General features: G+C 46.1%; 1 protein-coding gene across 1 annotated transcript; it reads left to right on the top strand.

Moving 5' to 3' along the window:
• The first annotated feature begins 4880 nt into the window (after positions 1-4880).
• Positions 4881-5864, top strand: LOC113137392 (trace amine-associated receptor 1-like). Its single transcript, XM_026319006.1, has one exon. The coding sequence runs from the start codon at positions 4881-4883 to the stop codon at positions 5862-5864; it is 984 nt and encodes a 327-aa protein (XP_026174791.1).
• The last annotated feature ends 11893 nt before the right edge of the window (positions 5865-17757 follow it).

The raw sequence follows: 17757 nt of genomic DNA, 5'->3' as shown, positions 1-17757 counted from the left end.
ATTAGGTACCTTAAGGGGGAGCACTTAATGTCACTGTGGGAATGCAGACACACTTTGTGTGACTAGTACTGCAGCATAGTGTGTAAAGTGTAATCCTATATGTTTAGACACGTGACAGGGTCACCACTCTTCACTATGAGGGGAGATAAAAGGGAATAACAACTCCATATATGGTAACAGTCTGAATTCCTTTTGTGGAAAAGTACTGGCATGGTAGGGCGGTGGCCATCAGATATATACATTCTATAGATTCCGCCTATAGCTTAGATCTCTCCGTGTGTCCCATGAGGGTTGATCTCCAGAGCGCTCTGTATAGTTTAAATAAAACCTGTTATCAGCTGAACTTGAGTTGGGGATTCTCAAAGAGGTGAAGGCCTCAACTGCAGTCAAACCAGAGGTTAACTCCCAAATTTTGTAAGTATAAACTACTCCCTTTTGCCACAAAAGAGAATGTAGAGGGGAAGTTTAAAAGGCTAGAGGAAGCCAAGATAATATCTCCAGTGAAGCAGAGCAAATGGCCAACATCAATTGTGCCTGCAGGGAAGAGAGACAGATCACTCTGCTTTTGTGGATATTACAAGGTGTCTATAAATCAGGCAATTGAAATAAATAGCAAGCCTTGCCTTGTCCAGACGAGCTGTTAGCTACCCTTAGTGCGGGTATGGTCTTTTCTAAGACTTAGACTAAGACTTAGCTGCAGCTTATTAGCAGACGTTACTGGACGAAGATTCAAATAAAATTACACAACATCTACTTATTGTTGTTAGATGTGGCCGGTGGTAAACTACCAACTAGGTTCCCGAGGAAAGTCTTGGTTGGGTTGGGAAAGGTAACTTCTGCGAGGTCAGGACTTCTTTAAGTTTCGAAACTCCTACTTTATATCAACTACCTTTTAGTCTATGCCAGGAAAAGTTAATCTGACCCCAACCTTCAGCTATCGCGTTTCTGAAATTCTAAATTAGGATTTCTGACCATTAAGATTTTGAATGAAACCCTGATGAACTAGTTCAGTCAACTTATGTTGATCTAATTATGTCTTTAACTCTAGCTTAATTCCCTGTAAATTACTCTGGGCTCTTTTGCTTTTATTTCCCTGTCAATTCACGTTTAATTCCAGTTTCCAAAGTAAACCTACATTTTAATAACTTCTAGGTTTTCCACCCTAATTATAATTTTATTTAAGGAATTAAGTCTATTCATTATAGTTCTTTTTTCAGGAGATTATTCTCCACCTAGATCGGGACCTCACTCTTCTCTAACAATATCAAGATTCTCACAAGACCCTCGGGAGACCATCACATGCCTGGAAAGTAACAAAAAACTCTAAAAGTATCATAGATGCTAAACCTTGGAAGAAAAAACAGGATAAAAGCAGTATTCCAAATCCACTTTTTTACCCAAGATGATAACAGAAAGCGCTAAACAAAAACTGAAGATCTTGGTGGTGACTGTACAGTCCGGTGGGAGTCACAGTGGGGCACTCTCAAGTCACGGGCTGGGGCTACCTGGTAGCCCTGTGACCCCTAGCATAGCCTATCTCCACTGGGGAGGCTATGAAGGAGGAGAGGGGGCAAGGCGGAGGTATGGGCTTCGCCTATTATCCTTTGCTACCTTTGCTAGCCTAATGCAGATTCTCTGTCCACCAAGACAGTACTACCATGGATCATGTTCCGGGTCATGACCTACCCATGTAATCAACTTAGTATTCATTGCGTAACACCTATCAGTGTACAACAGACTCCCTATTCGAATTAGCTCAGCACCTTCCATTTTTCAGCAGATCATGGGAAACCTAATGAAAGGTCTTCCTGTCGTTGTTTGAAATGTAGATTGCTAGAGCAACATGCACAGACAGTGAATTATCCAGAGTGTATATTATGAAGGGCTGGCCCTCACAGCTGGTGGAACACCTAAAGGTGTTTTCACACCTTATGTATGTTTCACGTAACAACGTGACAGCGAGGGAGGGAGCGAGGGAGACCATCCCTTCTTCAGAGGACGAGGTGCTCTGTCTCACCACGGCTGACGTGAGGAAAACTCTATGCAGAGTCAACCCACAGAAAGATGCTGGACCAGACAACATTCCTGGCAGAATGCTCAGGGAGTGTGCAGAACAGCTAGCGGATGTCTTCACAGACATCTTCAATATCTCCCTGAGCAGTGCCATCGTCCCAACGTGCCTAAAGTCAACCACCATCATCCCCGTGCCAAAGAAGTCTCCAGTGTCCTGTCTCAATGACTACCGTCCCGTCGCACTCACACCCATCATCATGAAGTGCTTCGAGAGGCTCGTCATGAGGCACATCAAGAACCTGCTGCCACCTGCACTTGACCCCATGTAGTTTGCGTATTGTCCAAATCGCTCCACAGACGATGCCATCAGCACAACCCTCCATCTGGCCCTCACACACCTGGACAATAAAGACACTTACCTACGAATGCTGTTCATTGACTTCAGTTCAGCATTCAACACGATCATTCCTCAGCACCTGATCAAGAAGCTGAGTCTGCTAGGCATCAACACCTCCCTCTGCAACTGGATCCTGGATTTCCTGACTGGAAGACCTCAGTCAGTCCGGATCGGGAACAGCATCTCCAGCACCACCACATTAAACACTGGAGCTCCCCAGGGCTGTGTGCTCAGTCCACTGCTATTCACTCTGCTGACTCATGACTGTGTAACAAAGCACAGCTCTAATCATATCATCAAGTTCGCCGATGACACGACCGTGGTGGGTCTCATCAGCAAGAACCATAAGTCAGCATATAGAGACGAGGTGCAACAACTAGCAGCCTGGTGCAATGTTAATAACCTGTCTCTGAACGTCGACAAGTCGACGGTTGTTCTCTAATTCCTTGGTGTTCACCTGGCGGAGGATCTCACCTGGTCACTCAACACCAGCTCCATCACCAGGAAAGCCCAGCAGCGTCTCTACTTCCTGCGAAGGCTGAGGAAGGCTCATCTTCCACCGTCCATCCTGTCCACCTTCTACGGAGGGACCATCGAGAGCATCCTGAGCAGCTGCATCACTTCCTGGTTTGGGAATTGCACCATCTCGGACCGCAAGACCCTTCAGCGTATAGTGAGGACAGCAGAGAAGATCATCGGAGTTTCTCTTCCCTCTACCACAGACATTTACTCCACACGCTGCATCCGCAAAGCTAACAGCATTGTGGGTGATTCCACGCACCCCTCACACACACTCTTCACCCTTCTGCAATCCGGAAAGAGGTACTGAAGCATTCGGACCCGCACAGCCAGACTGTTAAACCGTTTCTTCCCTCAAGCAATCAGGCATCTCAACAGAGAACTGAGCTGAACTGGACACACACACACACACACGCACATGCGACTTTACATTTATATTTATATTAACCCTGTTTACACTTGTCAATTTAATATCTGCAATGACGCACATATTGTTCTTTGCACATTGTCTACCACTTACCATGATTGTGGCACATTCACTGCTTTTCCGAATCACTTACCATAATTGTGGCACATTCACTGCTTTTCTTTGCACAAAGTCGGCCTATATGTTGTCTGCACTGTCTTGTCCTGCCCTGTCTTCCTGTTTACTTCTGTTGTTTAAGTTGTTAAAATGCACCTTAAGTATAGTTTAATTTTTTTTCTTAGTTTAATTATAGTTTCTGTCATAGTTCTATGTCTGTCTGCGTCACTGCACTTGTCTGCGTTCTGTGTAGCACCTCTGGTCTAGGAGGAACGTTGTTTCACTTCACTTTGTACGGCGTGTGCTATATATGGTTGAAGTGACAATAAAGCTTCTTTGACTTTGACTTTGACTTGACAAGGAGAAATGAACTGTCCACAGAGCAGGGTTGTGTTCTATGTGGGACCAGTGTCATTGTACCCTCCAACATAAGAAAGGCAGTTCTTGAAGGAGATTCACACTTGCCATCAAAGCATTGTGAAAACAAAGGCACTAGTTCACAAATATGTATGGTGGCCAAACCTTGATTCAGACATGGAGCTAAGCTGCAAGGAATGTAAGACATGTTAGATGAAACAAAAAATTCCTCACCAAGTTATACTACACCTATGCTAGTTTCCAGGTGATTTTTGAAAAAGAAATTTTGCAGGACGTTTTCTGAACAGCATATTCATGATTGTTGTGGATGCATTCAATAAGTGCGCTGGAAGTTTTTTGCATGTCAAAAATCATCTCCCAGGTGACCATCACCAGGCTCAGGAGACCTGGTGTTTTTCTCTTATGTAGTGCTGTGTAACAATCACAACTAAATGCCTAACACCATTTCCACAATCTTAACCTAAACATAATTTGACCATTAACTGTAAGACCAAGTCATAATCCTGAAACTTTCATTTGAACTGCTGAGAACAACGCAGAATATCCTATCAGTTCCCAAATGAATTTATCCATGTTTAAAACTAAATCTACAATGATAAAATATATACAATCTGCCCTAAAATCATAAAATATATATGTATACACAGATGCACTCTCTCATTCTCTCCCTCACAAACCACACATACACACACAAACATCATATAACATCATACAACCATCTCTGTTGTTATGCCATTACACAAGATGAAGCCTAGATTTGATTGGACAAGAGATATAATTAATAATTGTAATGAGATAAAAATTGATAAATTGTAAATCTAAGCTCTGCAGAGTGCCAGAGTAATCAAGGACATACATCAATATTGTTGCACAGACTATCTACAGGATTTAAAAGGTATGTTATGAAAATTTGTATGTAGAGCTTGGATCATAGAATTTTGAGCTGTGCATAAATATTGAAAATATTTTGTAAGTAAAATACCCGAGGTTAATACATGTTTATTTTTTTTTAATTGGATATAGAGATAACTGCATTGCAGGAACACAAGCATGAAAATGAAAATCAGCAACAACAGGTCTGATGTGTTTTCAGATATACATCCCTGCTACAAAATAGATGCTTCTTACCTATTGTCAAGCAACCCTTCTTCACTATGTGCACTATTTCATATTTTCCTGGGTTCATTGTCTGTTGTAACTGTATGTGGGAATCTTCTTGTTATAATCTCCATTATTTACTTCAAACAGCTCCACACTCCAACAAACTCTCTGGTTCTCTCTCTGGCTGTGACTGACCTGCTTGTTGGTGTTTTAGTTTATCCACTTACCATGGAATTCTCTATAAGCTCATGTCTCTACAACAATGGTTTATTTTGCAAAGTGCGGGGCACCTTTGATGTATCACTGTGCACATCATCTATTCTGAACTTGTGCTGTATTTCTGTTGACAGATATCATGCAGTGTGTCAGCCACTGACATATAGAACTAAGATAAATCATCACGTTGTTGTGACCATGATCCTGGTGAGCTGGGGTGTTGCTGTCCTAATTGGACTTGGCTTTCTGGTTTTAGGAATGACCCATAATTTATGTAGTGAAACATGTATAATTGACATTGTAACTGCAAACATTATGGGGCTTCTTTTTGCATTTTATCTTCCAATGATTGTAATGTTGTGTATCTACTTAAAGATTTTCCTTGTTGCACAGAGACAGGCACGCAGCATCCAGAACACAAAGTCTGGAGCTACTGTCAATAAGATGGAGAGAAAAGCCACCAAAACTTTGGCTATAGTTATGGGAGTGTTTCTGATGTGCTGGCTTCCTTTCTATCTTTGTACCACTATTCTTTCTTTCAGTCATGTTTATGTGCCACTTGTTTTGCTAGAATTACTTAATTGGCTTGCCTTGTCAAATTCTTTGCTCAACCCATTTATCTATGCTTTTTTTTACAGGTGGTTCAGATCAGCTTTCAGAATTGTCATTTCTGGGAAAATACTTCAGGGTGACTTTACTAACTCAAAACTCCTCTGACTCATGTTCAGTGTTCTAAAAAAAATATATAATCATGTCTGCCATAATAAGTGGCACATTCATATCAGCCACAACATTAGAACCAGCCAACTAATAGTGGGTAGGTCATCCTTGTGCAGCCAAAAGAGCTCTTACACACGTGCAGCAAGATGCAATGTACTGGGTGTTCTGACACCTGTTCATCATATCAAGCATGACATTTTTCTGAAATTTGTGCTACATGTGGGATCGAACCAGAGGGTCTAGTCTTGCTTTGCATGCACACAAGTGAGCCTCAGGTGCCCATGACACTGTCACCAGTTCATAGGTTGTCCTTCCTTGGACCCCCAGGGATAGGTACAGACCACTGCACTCCGTGAACCCTTTTTTCTTGCTTACAGCACATTACCAAGAACTTACTTTTTACTTGCTGCCTAATATAAAGCACCTCTTGAAACAAAGCATTGTAATGAGATATTCAATGTTACTTTATCTCCCAGTGGCCTTAATATTGATGATTGATTGGTCTATAAATATTATACAAAGTGTGCACATATATGTATGCATATAACATTAAAGCTAATTCAATAAAGTGTGAAAAAATGAAAAAAATGATTAATTAATGATTAATTACCTCATGCACACTGATTTTGAAGGTTATAATGAAGTATGGTTCCGTGATCTCCTCAGGGAAGCCTTTACAACCTGATTCTGACAACCAGGTTTGTTTACAAACATGAAAAAAGTGGCACAACTGAGTCTCTGCTTATGGAACAAAAATCTGTGCAATTATACCATCTATTACTTGCTACGCTGCAAATTAAATTATCTACATAGAATTTTATGTTACTGCACACTGTTGGAACATGGGACATGTACTACACCTGTGTCCCCCCGAGTTGGTTTATTTGAAGAGATCTGTCAGTAGCCTATTGAAGATTCTATACTTTTATTGTTTCCACAGCAAAACAGAATACATGAGCAAATACAGTCAGATATATCTGGAGTTCTGTGGCACTATTTCTAATGCATCCATGCAGCTACAGAACTGAAAACAAGGAAACACACAGTGGTTATATAGTCTGATTACGCCCTTCTCAACTGAAACTCTTGCTACTCAGCTCGTTCCCATATATGGCCTTTACATCAGTGTATGCTCAATATTTCACCTCCTATATATGGTCTCTACACCAGTATATGCTCAGTAATTTTTCACTTCCCATATATGGTCTTTACACCAGTGATTACAATAATTCAATCTTTTATCTTTGACCCCTCACAATTCCCCCTTTTGATCTCTTCTAGAGATCATACATTTGCAAGAACTTATGTTCTTCCTTCTCCAGAGTGCCTGTGGAGAGGAGGGGCATCATCTGTTTAACATCCTGTTTACCTTCTAAAGCAGTGGTAATTAAACGAGTGCAAAGTGATTCAAGAGTCTCTTTTCTGGGATGCAGGCTTCCTCCGTTTCTTTCTTCTGTTCTTCAGCCCGACCCGTCCGGATCAGTTGCGTTGCTGGTCTGGGGGTAGACTACCCCAGCCAGAGCCTGGTCCAAGGGATTATTCTGCCCTTTTTGTTGAGGACCAGACTGAATGGGAGACTCAGCCGAGTCCCCCTTTTGAGATGCGCTCTCCTCATGCTCCTTCTGGATGTCCTGCAGGGTGCGCCCTGGTTCCAGCGCTGGCACCCATTTGCTCCAATGAAACCACATCTCTCCTTTGCCGTCCAGCTGGACAGCGTGGGACGTTCTTTCCACCACTCGGTAGGGGCTTGTCCACCGGGGTTCTGTCCACTTCCGTTTGATGACCTTTAGCAGAACCCACTCCGCTGTGTGTGGATCAGCTCCTTTCTCCCCCTCGTGGTTCTTCGTTACATGTAATGCAAAAGCTGACACCAAAGCTTTAAGTTCATTAAAATATGGTTGGTACTTGTGTGACTGTTCAACCTGCTTTTCCAACTTGGTACTTGAGTTTGGGCCTGGGAATTGTCTTCCTGTTAAGAGCTCATAGGGAGTAAACCCTGTGGTTTGGTTCAGTGAACTCCGAATTGCCATAAGGGCTATGGGGAGTGCATCTACCCAGTTCAATTTGGTCTGTGCACAGATTTTAGCCAATTTGGTTTTTAAGTTTTGATTCATCCTCTCAACCTTTCCTTGGGACTGTGGGTGATACACTGTACCGAATGCATGCTTTAGCCCCTATGCCTTTTCCACCCTCTGCAGGTCACTGTTTTAAAAATGGGTACCATTATCTGACCTAACCTTCTCGGGGAAGCCATGTCTGGGGATGTAATGGTTGATGAGACATTTAATGACTGTTTTTCTGTCTTCTCTTTTTGTATGCCAAGCCTCCGGCCAATCTGTAAAAACATCTACTATCACCAATACGTACCTGTACCCTTGCACTCTCTCTCCCATATCTGTAAAATCAACTACCACCTCTTGTCCTGGTCTTACCTGAATGGGAAATGCTCCCCGATGGGCTTCGGGTTATATTCTGTGCATAGCTTACTTTTCACAAAATTTTTGGTCATATCTGCCATAAATGGATGCCACCAGTGAGCCAAATTTCTGTCCATTTGGCGGTGTCCAACGTGCCCAAGCACATGTGCCTCCTCCACCACACTCTTCCTCAGTCCTGGGGCAGGACCAACCTGCCATCCGGACTTCTCCACAACCCATCCGTTTCTGTGGCTCCTCTTTGTGTCCATACTGATTTCTCCTGGGGAGAGGCCCCCTTTTGTGCTTGCTTAATCAGATCCAGAGATATGGGTGGTAGGAGCTCCGTGAGAACAGATTCAGTAGTTACCCTCTGTAGTCGGACCTGGTATCCTGCTACCTTTTTTGCTGCTTCATCAGCGACTCTGTTTCCTCTTGCTATGAGACCTTCCGAGAGATCATGTCCTCTGCACTTTATGATAGCCACTTCCTGCAGCAACTTCAATGCCTCCGCCAGTTCCTTCATTTCTTCTTCATGTTTTATAGGCTTTTGATCCGCGGTGAGGAACCCTGTCCTGATCCATTGTCCCAAGTCTACCTGTGCTGCTCCCACTGCATATGCGGAGTCTGTGTAGATATTAACTTTTTTTCCTGCTCCCAACTTTAGTGCTGCTATTACAGCTACTATCTCTGCTCTCTGTGCTGAGGGCCTATCCTCCAACATTCCCTCTTCCACTATCTCAAAGTCTTGTCCTGTCCACTTAACTACAGCATATCCTGCCTGCAGTCCTTTGGTGTCATGCTTAAAATAACATCCATCCGTGAACCATGTTTCTGCCCCTGGGATTGCATTAGTCTGCAGATCTGAGCTCACCTTGGCATCTATTGTGACCTTATCCTGGCAACAATGTGGCTCCCCTGCAATCATGTGGTCTGCCATATTGATCCCTTCATGTGTGAAGGTGAGATTAGGTTCTTAGTGCTTTGCTCAGCCTTTTCTGTCTAAGTGAAATTGGTCAGTGCAGTGTAGGGATTAGGAACAGGTAAAGTAGGAGTGACTGTAACCGAGTTTATTTTCTTAAGATCATTGACCATACGATATTTACCCGTTCCAGGTTTCTCAACTGGGAGGATGGGAGTGTTCCAGGCTGAGGTGGATGGTTCAAGGACACCGGATTTCAGGAGGCCCTGTATAGTTTCAGAAATTCCCACCTCTGCTTGGGGCTTATGGGGATATTGAGCCTGCCATATTGGCCCCTCGGCGGAAACATTGAAAGAAATGGGAGGGCAGGACTTACAGATGCCCACGTCCGTGGAGCCCCGAGACCAGAGACTGTCTGGGAGTTGTTGTAGGAGGTGCTCTGCCAGATCATGGTCAGTTTTGTCTCTGCCATGATATCTTGACAGCTGACAATTTTCAAGGATGGCCGAATCAGTCGTCGAACAAGTAATTCTGTACATTTTGGAAGTGGGAGAAAAGTGGACCGCGGGCAATTGGGTTGAAGCCCAATCAGTGAGTGCAAGGGCTCTCTTTACCATAGGACCTAATTCTTTAGCTTGGTGCCCTGGATGTAAGGCTAAAGAAATGTGGAGCGGCCTCATCTGCCATCTCATACCAGATCATCTGCTCAGGAGTGAGTTTGACGCCCGCAGCCACTCCCTCAGGACCCACAAAGCGGTCAGAGCACCCCACTGTCCATGACCGCCATTGCAAATGATTTAGAAATTCTTCCTGATACCAATCACAGGAGTTTCTGTCATAGAACAACGTTACATGGGGAGGGTCAGGGGGGTTGGTGTATGGCTCCAAGAGAGAGATCCACGGTTTCCACTCCGTGTATGTGCTTATAATGCCCTTGAAGGTGGGAGCTTCAGGTTCCAGTATTCCCCAGTAAATGTCTGTTGTTTCATGTTGCCCTGGAAGTGGTTGAATTATCCATTGACCCCCAAGGGATATGGTGCTGGGGGAACAATCCACCTTTTCCCCATTTGGGAAAGAGACTTGCAGGCCCACCGGCCCACAGAGTATAGAGGCCCCAATACGAGTCAGGAGGTCTCTGCCCATGAGATTCACCGGGACCTGGGGTGAGACAACGAACTTATGGGCCAACAGCTGGCCGGCGATCTGAACAGTTAGCGGCTTGGTAACAGGCAGTCTTTGAGGTACCCCAGAGAACCCCACCACATCAACAGTGTGGTGTGAAATGTCACTTTGGTCAGGCGCCCCTGTCAGAGTGGAATATGTGGCACCTGTGTCAACGAGAAATGGCAGCACTTGTGCTACCCGCATCTGCAGCATGGGGTCTGCCTGCCCCCTACTGCTGGGATTTCTCTGTGGGGTGTGTCAATACTGGGATGGGTGGTCATTCCAGTCCCCCCCTTCCATCATTGGGAACTGCCCTTGGGGTGCAGCGGATGGGGTTGGCGCCTGATAAGTAGGTGCGTTTAGCGCTTGTCGAGTGGGTGCATTCCCCCTAGAGGGCCCTCCACGGCCCCTTGGTGGTTGTCTAGGGGGGCCTCCCACAGCTGGACATTCTCTGGACCAATGTCCCAGAGTGATCTCTCACTCTGTACTTAGTGTGCTTAGTGACAGTTTCTGTCACACCTTCAAAACTACACAGTATTACTGGTACTAATATGCTAATGGTATCAATTTGGGAGTGAAGGACCACCGCTTATTACCCCTTCATTAACACTGGCTTCATTAATTCCCATTTTACATAAACGCCAAGTCAGGAGAAAGCAGGAAGAGTTTGAACAGGTCCTGAATCTGTGGAATGTGGGTCTAAGCATTGCATATTGCCTTGTTTTCACCAAAGGCATGCAGGTTAGGCTGATTGGTGACTTTAAATTACCTGTGGGTCTAAATATAAGTATGGCTCCAGATCCTGGACTGATCACCAGTCGTTTACAGGGCTGAGAACTACAGCTACAGACACTCACACTCACATTTACATCTATCTGCAATTTAGAGCTTAAAAATATTATATTTGTTGATATTTGTGAAAGCAGATTATATTTCATGACCAATTTATGCTTAAAACCAGGAGACTGCAAACAATGATGTACATGTCATAAACAGTGCAGTTCTGTTTTCATTCTGGCCAGTGTTGGCCTGCTGGGAGCTGGGAGCTGTCAGCTTACCTGTGTTGAATCAGGTGTGATCACAGGTGATACTGTGGAGGCTGCCTCAGTGGACTGCTAGCCCCTATGAAGTAGCTGTTTAACAGCGGGACTCTCACACTGGTGGCGACTAAGGATAGGACTCAGTTTCAAATTTTCCGATCACCGGGACTTGTATGCCCCTTTGCTTATCAATTGCCGATTGATCATGCTGATGTGTTCTTCAGTTGTCTGTTCATCAGGGCCCCAAGCTTTGCAGAAAACAAGTGGTACAAACCTGGCCTAATTGCATGACTAGATACGACAGCAGTGATACTTAAAAATAATCAAAGCACCTGCAAGATGTTAAAAAATGGTTTGATGCAACAATTGGATGAATAGTTCTGCTTCCCATGGTTACGTATTGCAACCCAAGATTCTGTGAATTTGGCGCAGCCCGCTGGGTTATCGCTAATAGCAAAAGCAAAATCCAGGCATGCTCTATCCCTTACTTGGCCTTGCAAACCAGGAGAAGAGCCAGAAAAAAGGAATAGCAACATGTGACCTGAAGCAAAGCGAGCAACAGGTGGCATGCACAAGCACTGGCATGATAAAGAACTGAGCCCTAAACCAAATCACTCTATCAGAGATACGCATGCACCCATGCCTGATTACAACCAGTGGTCGGTCCCCTGTGACTGCCCAGGAAAGGCATGTTCTCCCACAGCCAGACAGAAGGGCATCTGTGAACACAGACTTGTGAGTCATTGGAATGCCCAGGGGAACCCCCTGTGTGAGCGCACTGGGGGCTTTCACAGTACCGCAGATCCAAGTCCGCTGACGAGGAAGGATAGCATACATCTCTGGTGCCACACTGGGTCAAGCCAGTGCTGAAGGTGCCTTATATGCAATAGGCTGAGCAGCACCATTGGGTGAGTCGCTGGCATCATCCCTAGTAGGTGCATAACCAATCACACTGTGACAATCTGGCGGGTTGCCACCCATCCCCACTGTCTTTTTCTTCAGAGCGAGGGGGTCTTCAGAGTCTCAGTCTCCAGAGAATCTTGAGAAGTCTGAAGGAATGTGGGTGTGTCTGTCTGTGTACTGTCTTTTTGTCTTGCCGTGCTGGGTGGGTAATCCATCTAGTTGATCCGTCATCGTGCCTGACAGTTGACAGGATGTGTTTGGCCCAGGAGGTGATCTATCCTTGCTGGTGACTGGTTCACAGTCCTTTGACTGTTGTGGTGCAGTCTCACTGGTCTAAGCATGGTGTGATAAAACCAATCTTTCCTTTAAATAAAAATAAAATACATTAAGAATGTTTTCTAAAAAGAGAACAATAATTTCTTTTTCCACCAAGCAAGTTTCAAACACATACACATACAAACATAACAAGTAATCAGAGTCTATAGTTCAGCAACAACATAAATGAAAGTCAATAAAACTTCACAGTCATATGGATTAATCACAAGCATGAATGACAGATATGGAATAGAATAGCACGGCTTCTATTTGACAACTCTGGTCACACGTTACATTTTTAGCAATCCAAGCAGAAATATAAGAAGAACAATTTAAAATTCATTGCACAGGTTTCAGGTCCTTTCTGGAAGGGAACGTTGGTTAAGTATCGTAACACAAGATTCTGTGAATTGGGCATAGCTCTCTGGGCTATCGCTAGGGGTCATATCCCCTCTTCGCGCCTGCGCACTGAAGAGAACTTACTTTACGCCCCCTCACCTGAACCGAGTGTCCACACGTCTGCAGCTCCCATATATAAGGTCGTGGTTCGGAAAACAGATGGATGCCTGTCCCACATCCATGTAATAAAACATGCTTCCTGGGATTGCCAGCCTAAGTACAACTGGGAGGCTCCCAGGACAGCATGAGAGAGGGATGAGCATCCTGCAAATAGAAACGCACGAAGGAACACAGGGAGGCCCACGAGGCTGCCATGCAAATGTCTTCCACTGACAAACCGTGCAGAAGAGCCGTGGAGGATGACACTCCTTTAGTAGAGTGTGCACTGCCCAACGCAGAGTAAGCCTGTGCAATGGTCTCACATAGCCAGTGAGACAAACATTCTGCAGACAGGGGGGAGCCCAGCGAATGCTCTCTGTAGTGAACAAACAGACGTTCCGAATGGCGTAACTCCGCCGTGTGTTCCACATAACATGCCAGAGCACGCATCCGGCAGAGATGATGCGAATCAGCTTCTTCGGTGGACGTGTGGGGAGGGGGAAAGAAGCCTTCCAGTGTGATCACTCTAGATCTGAAAGAACTAGTGATGCATTTAGGCATATATGCAGGGTTAGGATTCAGAACTGCCGCACTGTGATCCTCCCTGATCTGAAGACACTCCAGGATACTAATAGTGTCGACAGATTGCTGACCCTCTTTGCAGAGGATAACGCTAGTAGAAGAGACGTTTTTCCCGATAAAAAACAGAGAGGGACCTGCTGTAATGGTTCAAACGGAGCGTCCATGAGAGCGCGTAAAACCACAGTGAGGTCCCATTGCGGAACCAGGGGACGTGCGACGGGGCACTGCCTGCACACTCCCCTCAGAAAACGCTTTGTGAGCGGGTGACTGAACACCGATCTGTTGCTGAACCCCTCACGGCATGAGGAAATAGCCACAGCATATGTTTTAATGGTGCTAAATACCAAGTTTCTCTCCAGTAATAACTAGAGAAAAGACAGAATCGTGGAGAGAGGGCATGCAACAGAAGAAACGGCGTTCTCCATGCACCATCTCTCAAACGCGGCTCATTTAGCTCCATACGATGCTGTAGTGAACCAGGCGTGTGCCACTTGTATGGTGGGGACGACACCGGCGGAAAACCCCACACTCTCTAAGCGGTCCCTCTCAACAGCCAAACCCACAGGTGCTGTCTTATTACCGGAGGGCTGACTACCATGCCCCCTGCCTGCGACAGAGCATCCTCCCTCCATGGAACCTTTCAGGGGGGAGATGCCTGCATGCGCTGCATAAGGGAAAACCAAGATGCTCCGGGGCGGTCCGGAGCTATCAGAATCACTTTCAGAAGCTCCTCCTGAAGCTTGGCCAGTGGCTGAGGGATCAGGGAGATTGGGGGAAAGGCAAAGAGAAGGTAACGGGATCATGGCCGATGAGCAAAGGCGTCTACTCCCAGCGGAGGATTGTCCTTTGCACGTAGAGAAAACCACTTGTTGCAGTGCGCGTTGTCGCAAGCTGTGAAAAGATCTGTGTGTCCGAACCTGCTCCATATCTGAGCCACCAGGCTTGGAGACACCAAAACCCTGCATGAGGACTTCCGTGTGACATGATGTCCGTGGCCAAATTGCATTCTCCTGCAATGTGCACCGCTTTCATGGAGAGAAGCTGCGTGAGAGTCCACAGCAACAGTTGAGTTCAGTTCCACCCCCAGATACAGTATGGACTGAGTGGGCTGGGGCGCGCTCTTTTTCTAATTTATGGGGAAACCTAAAGAGCTCAAATGATCCACTAGTACCGCCGTCTGCTGCCACGATTCCTCTGGGGAGTGGGCCAGCAGAAGCAGGTAATCGAGATAGAAGCGTGATAGAAAGTTAGCACTTCGAGAAAGTGCGTGGAGCCAGCGATTACCTGAACAGAAGGCGGTTGTACTGGTAGCTGGTCCCCTGGAAATGGAAGAATTCCCTGTGTTGGGGAATGATGGAGACGTGGAAATACGTGAGATCTATCCTTCAGATCTATTGACGTGAACCAGTCGCCTTGGTGAACGCACGTAGGAGCTGGGCCGTCATTAACGTGAACTCTCCTGACCTGCGTTGATTTGTTAAGAGGTGTCAGATCCAGGATGGGCCTCATCTCTCTCGATTTCTTTGGAACCAGGAAATAACGGGAATAAAATCCACGGGCCACATCCACCAGTGGACAACAGAAACAACTCCCTTTGATAACAGATCCTATATCTCTGTTAGCAAAGCCCGCGTTTGCGCCAACGAGGCAAGGTGAGGGTCAATTACCCCACTGAATGGCGGAGGGGGCCCTGCAAACTGAAGAGTATGGCCGCTGTGGATGAGTTTGTCCATCCACCGGTCCATCTCGCGACGCCTGCGCTGCTCTGGATAAAAATCTGAGAGAGGGTCATGTGATTAGCATGCTCGCTCAAGCTAGCTGGCACATGCTCGGCAGCATGAGTGCTGCACTGTGTGGGAAATGTGTGTGAAACAACCACGGCTGCCTTATGACTGGCAGGAGTCAGCTGGGCTACGGAGGAATATGTGCCTTTCAGGGGGATGTAAACATGTTTATTTTCCTCAGAACCGTAAACATGACAGAACTTAGAGCACTACACACATTACCCGTGCGCCATACAAACCTTTGTTGTTTGCGGGGGGGGGTGTCGGGTACTGCCAGAGCGACCACTGGTTGAGGACGTCTCGCCCTCGGGCGATAATCATGGCGCCCATGTGAGAGGAGGCCGTCACATAGCGTTGCAACCTCTTCACCTCGTCTGCGGTGGATTGGAGCTCCTTAACCAGCTCCTGTAAGTGTGGTCCAAATAAGCCGTAACAGCTAATGGGACCCTCCAACAAAACCTTCCTCACCGTCTCTGGGATGGGAGAGACGTGCAACCAGATATTCCGGTGCGCCATTGTCTGCCACATGGCGATGCGGGCCGTTCCCACAGCAATGGGGGCGCAGAGAGCCAGAATAGCGCCCACCATCCTGCTAACCGCCTCTGAGCGATCAGGCGGGAGATCCTCGGGGTCCCCCGAGAGCTCAGACAGGGAGTGAGCCAGGGAGTGACAGGGAGTGAGCCAATGTTACTAGCTGCAGCGGTGGTCTGGAAGGCGTACTGATGGGACCTGTCCAATAGCTTAGCAGCTAGCACATCCTTTGGAGGCAGGGGGGCAGGGCGCCGCCCGGCTCATAGCACGCACTTTGCTCCAAACAGAGAGGCCAGGCTCTGTTCCAGCGCCGGGACCGTGGGAAAACCACCTACCATTAGGTCATCCACCTGCGTGATGGGGGAGAAGGTTGACAGCAGAGCTTTTAGCTTGGCTGGCTCCAACGCTGCTGTGAAGAGGCAAGCGGAGATGGTGGGTGATCAAGGCCAAACAGGTACATGGCGTGGCGTCTGCCACAGATTATACCAGCTAAAGTGGACATACTGAAGCAGTTCAACCAGCTCAGGAGGGACGGGGAGCTTACACCTTTTTAGCAGCTGTAGAAGGCATAGAAGAGGCCGGCGTAGGCCGCTCAGTTAGCAGGCTAGCAGCAGACATTTGCATCAGCTCCCTGAGGGGAGGAGGCCTAGTGGGTAGTGATAGTGGGGGGAGCTCAAGACCTGTGTGGAATTCAGCTTAATATAAAAAAACTGGGCATGTGAAGTGTTTCTTAACTTCCAGGGAATAGCTGAAAGGGCAGCCTGGTAGACTGAAGACAAGTTGCACCTGAACCCTCCACCTCTGTTAAGGTAGGGTTTTTCCATTGGAACATGTATGGCTTGTCTCACCGCTCTCTCTTTGTGGATCAGAGGGTTCACATGAGTTAGATCCTAATGACCCTCATCTGTACTCACTTCTGTTGTTCACCTAACAAGCCTATTCAGGCTAGTGCTAAAGTGTGGTGTCTAATGACTCTCGCTGTCATATCCATGTTCTACCTTGTTGTTTTGGACCTTGTTTTTGGTTTCTACTTCCTGTGTCACCTGTTTTGTCTCAGGTAGCTTTATGTTAATGTTCTTTGATCAGTTTCACCTGTGTCTTCCTGTGTTCTCTGGTTTTCTCTGCCCCCTGGTTTCGCTCCCTCATGTTTGTGTACAGTATGTGTTCCATAGGCAACTAGATGATCAATCACACCTAATGCTCTTCTGAGTCTTCCTAGTCTTTCCCTGTTCCTCTGTTCCTGCTGACCCACTGGGATAAGGCTCAGGAACACGGCGCACTGAGGTCCGAGGAGAAGGGACTCAGGAGAAACTAGTAGAGGTACTGGAGACTAGGTCTGTAATGTTGAAGACTGAGACTGGGATGCTGGAGATGGGAATGGTCTCTTCTGGTGGCGGTGTTGCCGGTGCTGAGACTGCGGGAATGGGAACTCAAAATCAGAATAAGTTTTATTGTCAGGTACAGCAAAGAACACTTTACAGTACTAGGAATTAGTCTTTGTGTCTGGTGCATATACATATACAAATACAGATATGAAATATGTACACAATTTTAGAATAAACTAGAATAAAATAAATAAATACTATATACAGGATATGTGGAATCACTAGCTTTGTTATCCATTTGTGTACATTCCATATACACACACACTGTCAGGGTTGTGTATATTTGATTCAAATTCTGGGTTGGGGGTTAGGGTTAGGGTTAAAAACTATTATTAGAATTATAATTTGGAAG

Source organism: Mastacembelus armatus, chromosome 24 (assembly GCF_900324485.2).
Source record: "Mastacembelus armatus chromosome 24, fMasArm1.2, whole genome shotgun sequence".
Classification (NCBI taxonomy): domain Eukaryota; kingdom Metazoa; phylum Chordata; class Actinopteri; order Synbranchiformes; family Mastacembelidae; genus Mastacembelus; species Mastacembelus armatus.
The sequence above is the reverse complement of the archived record's forward strand: the minus strand, read 5'-3'. Positions and strand labels throughout refer to the sequence as shown.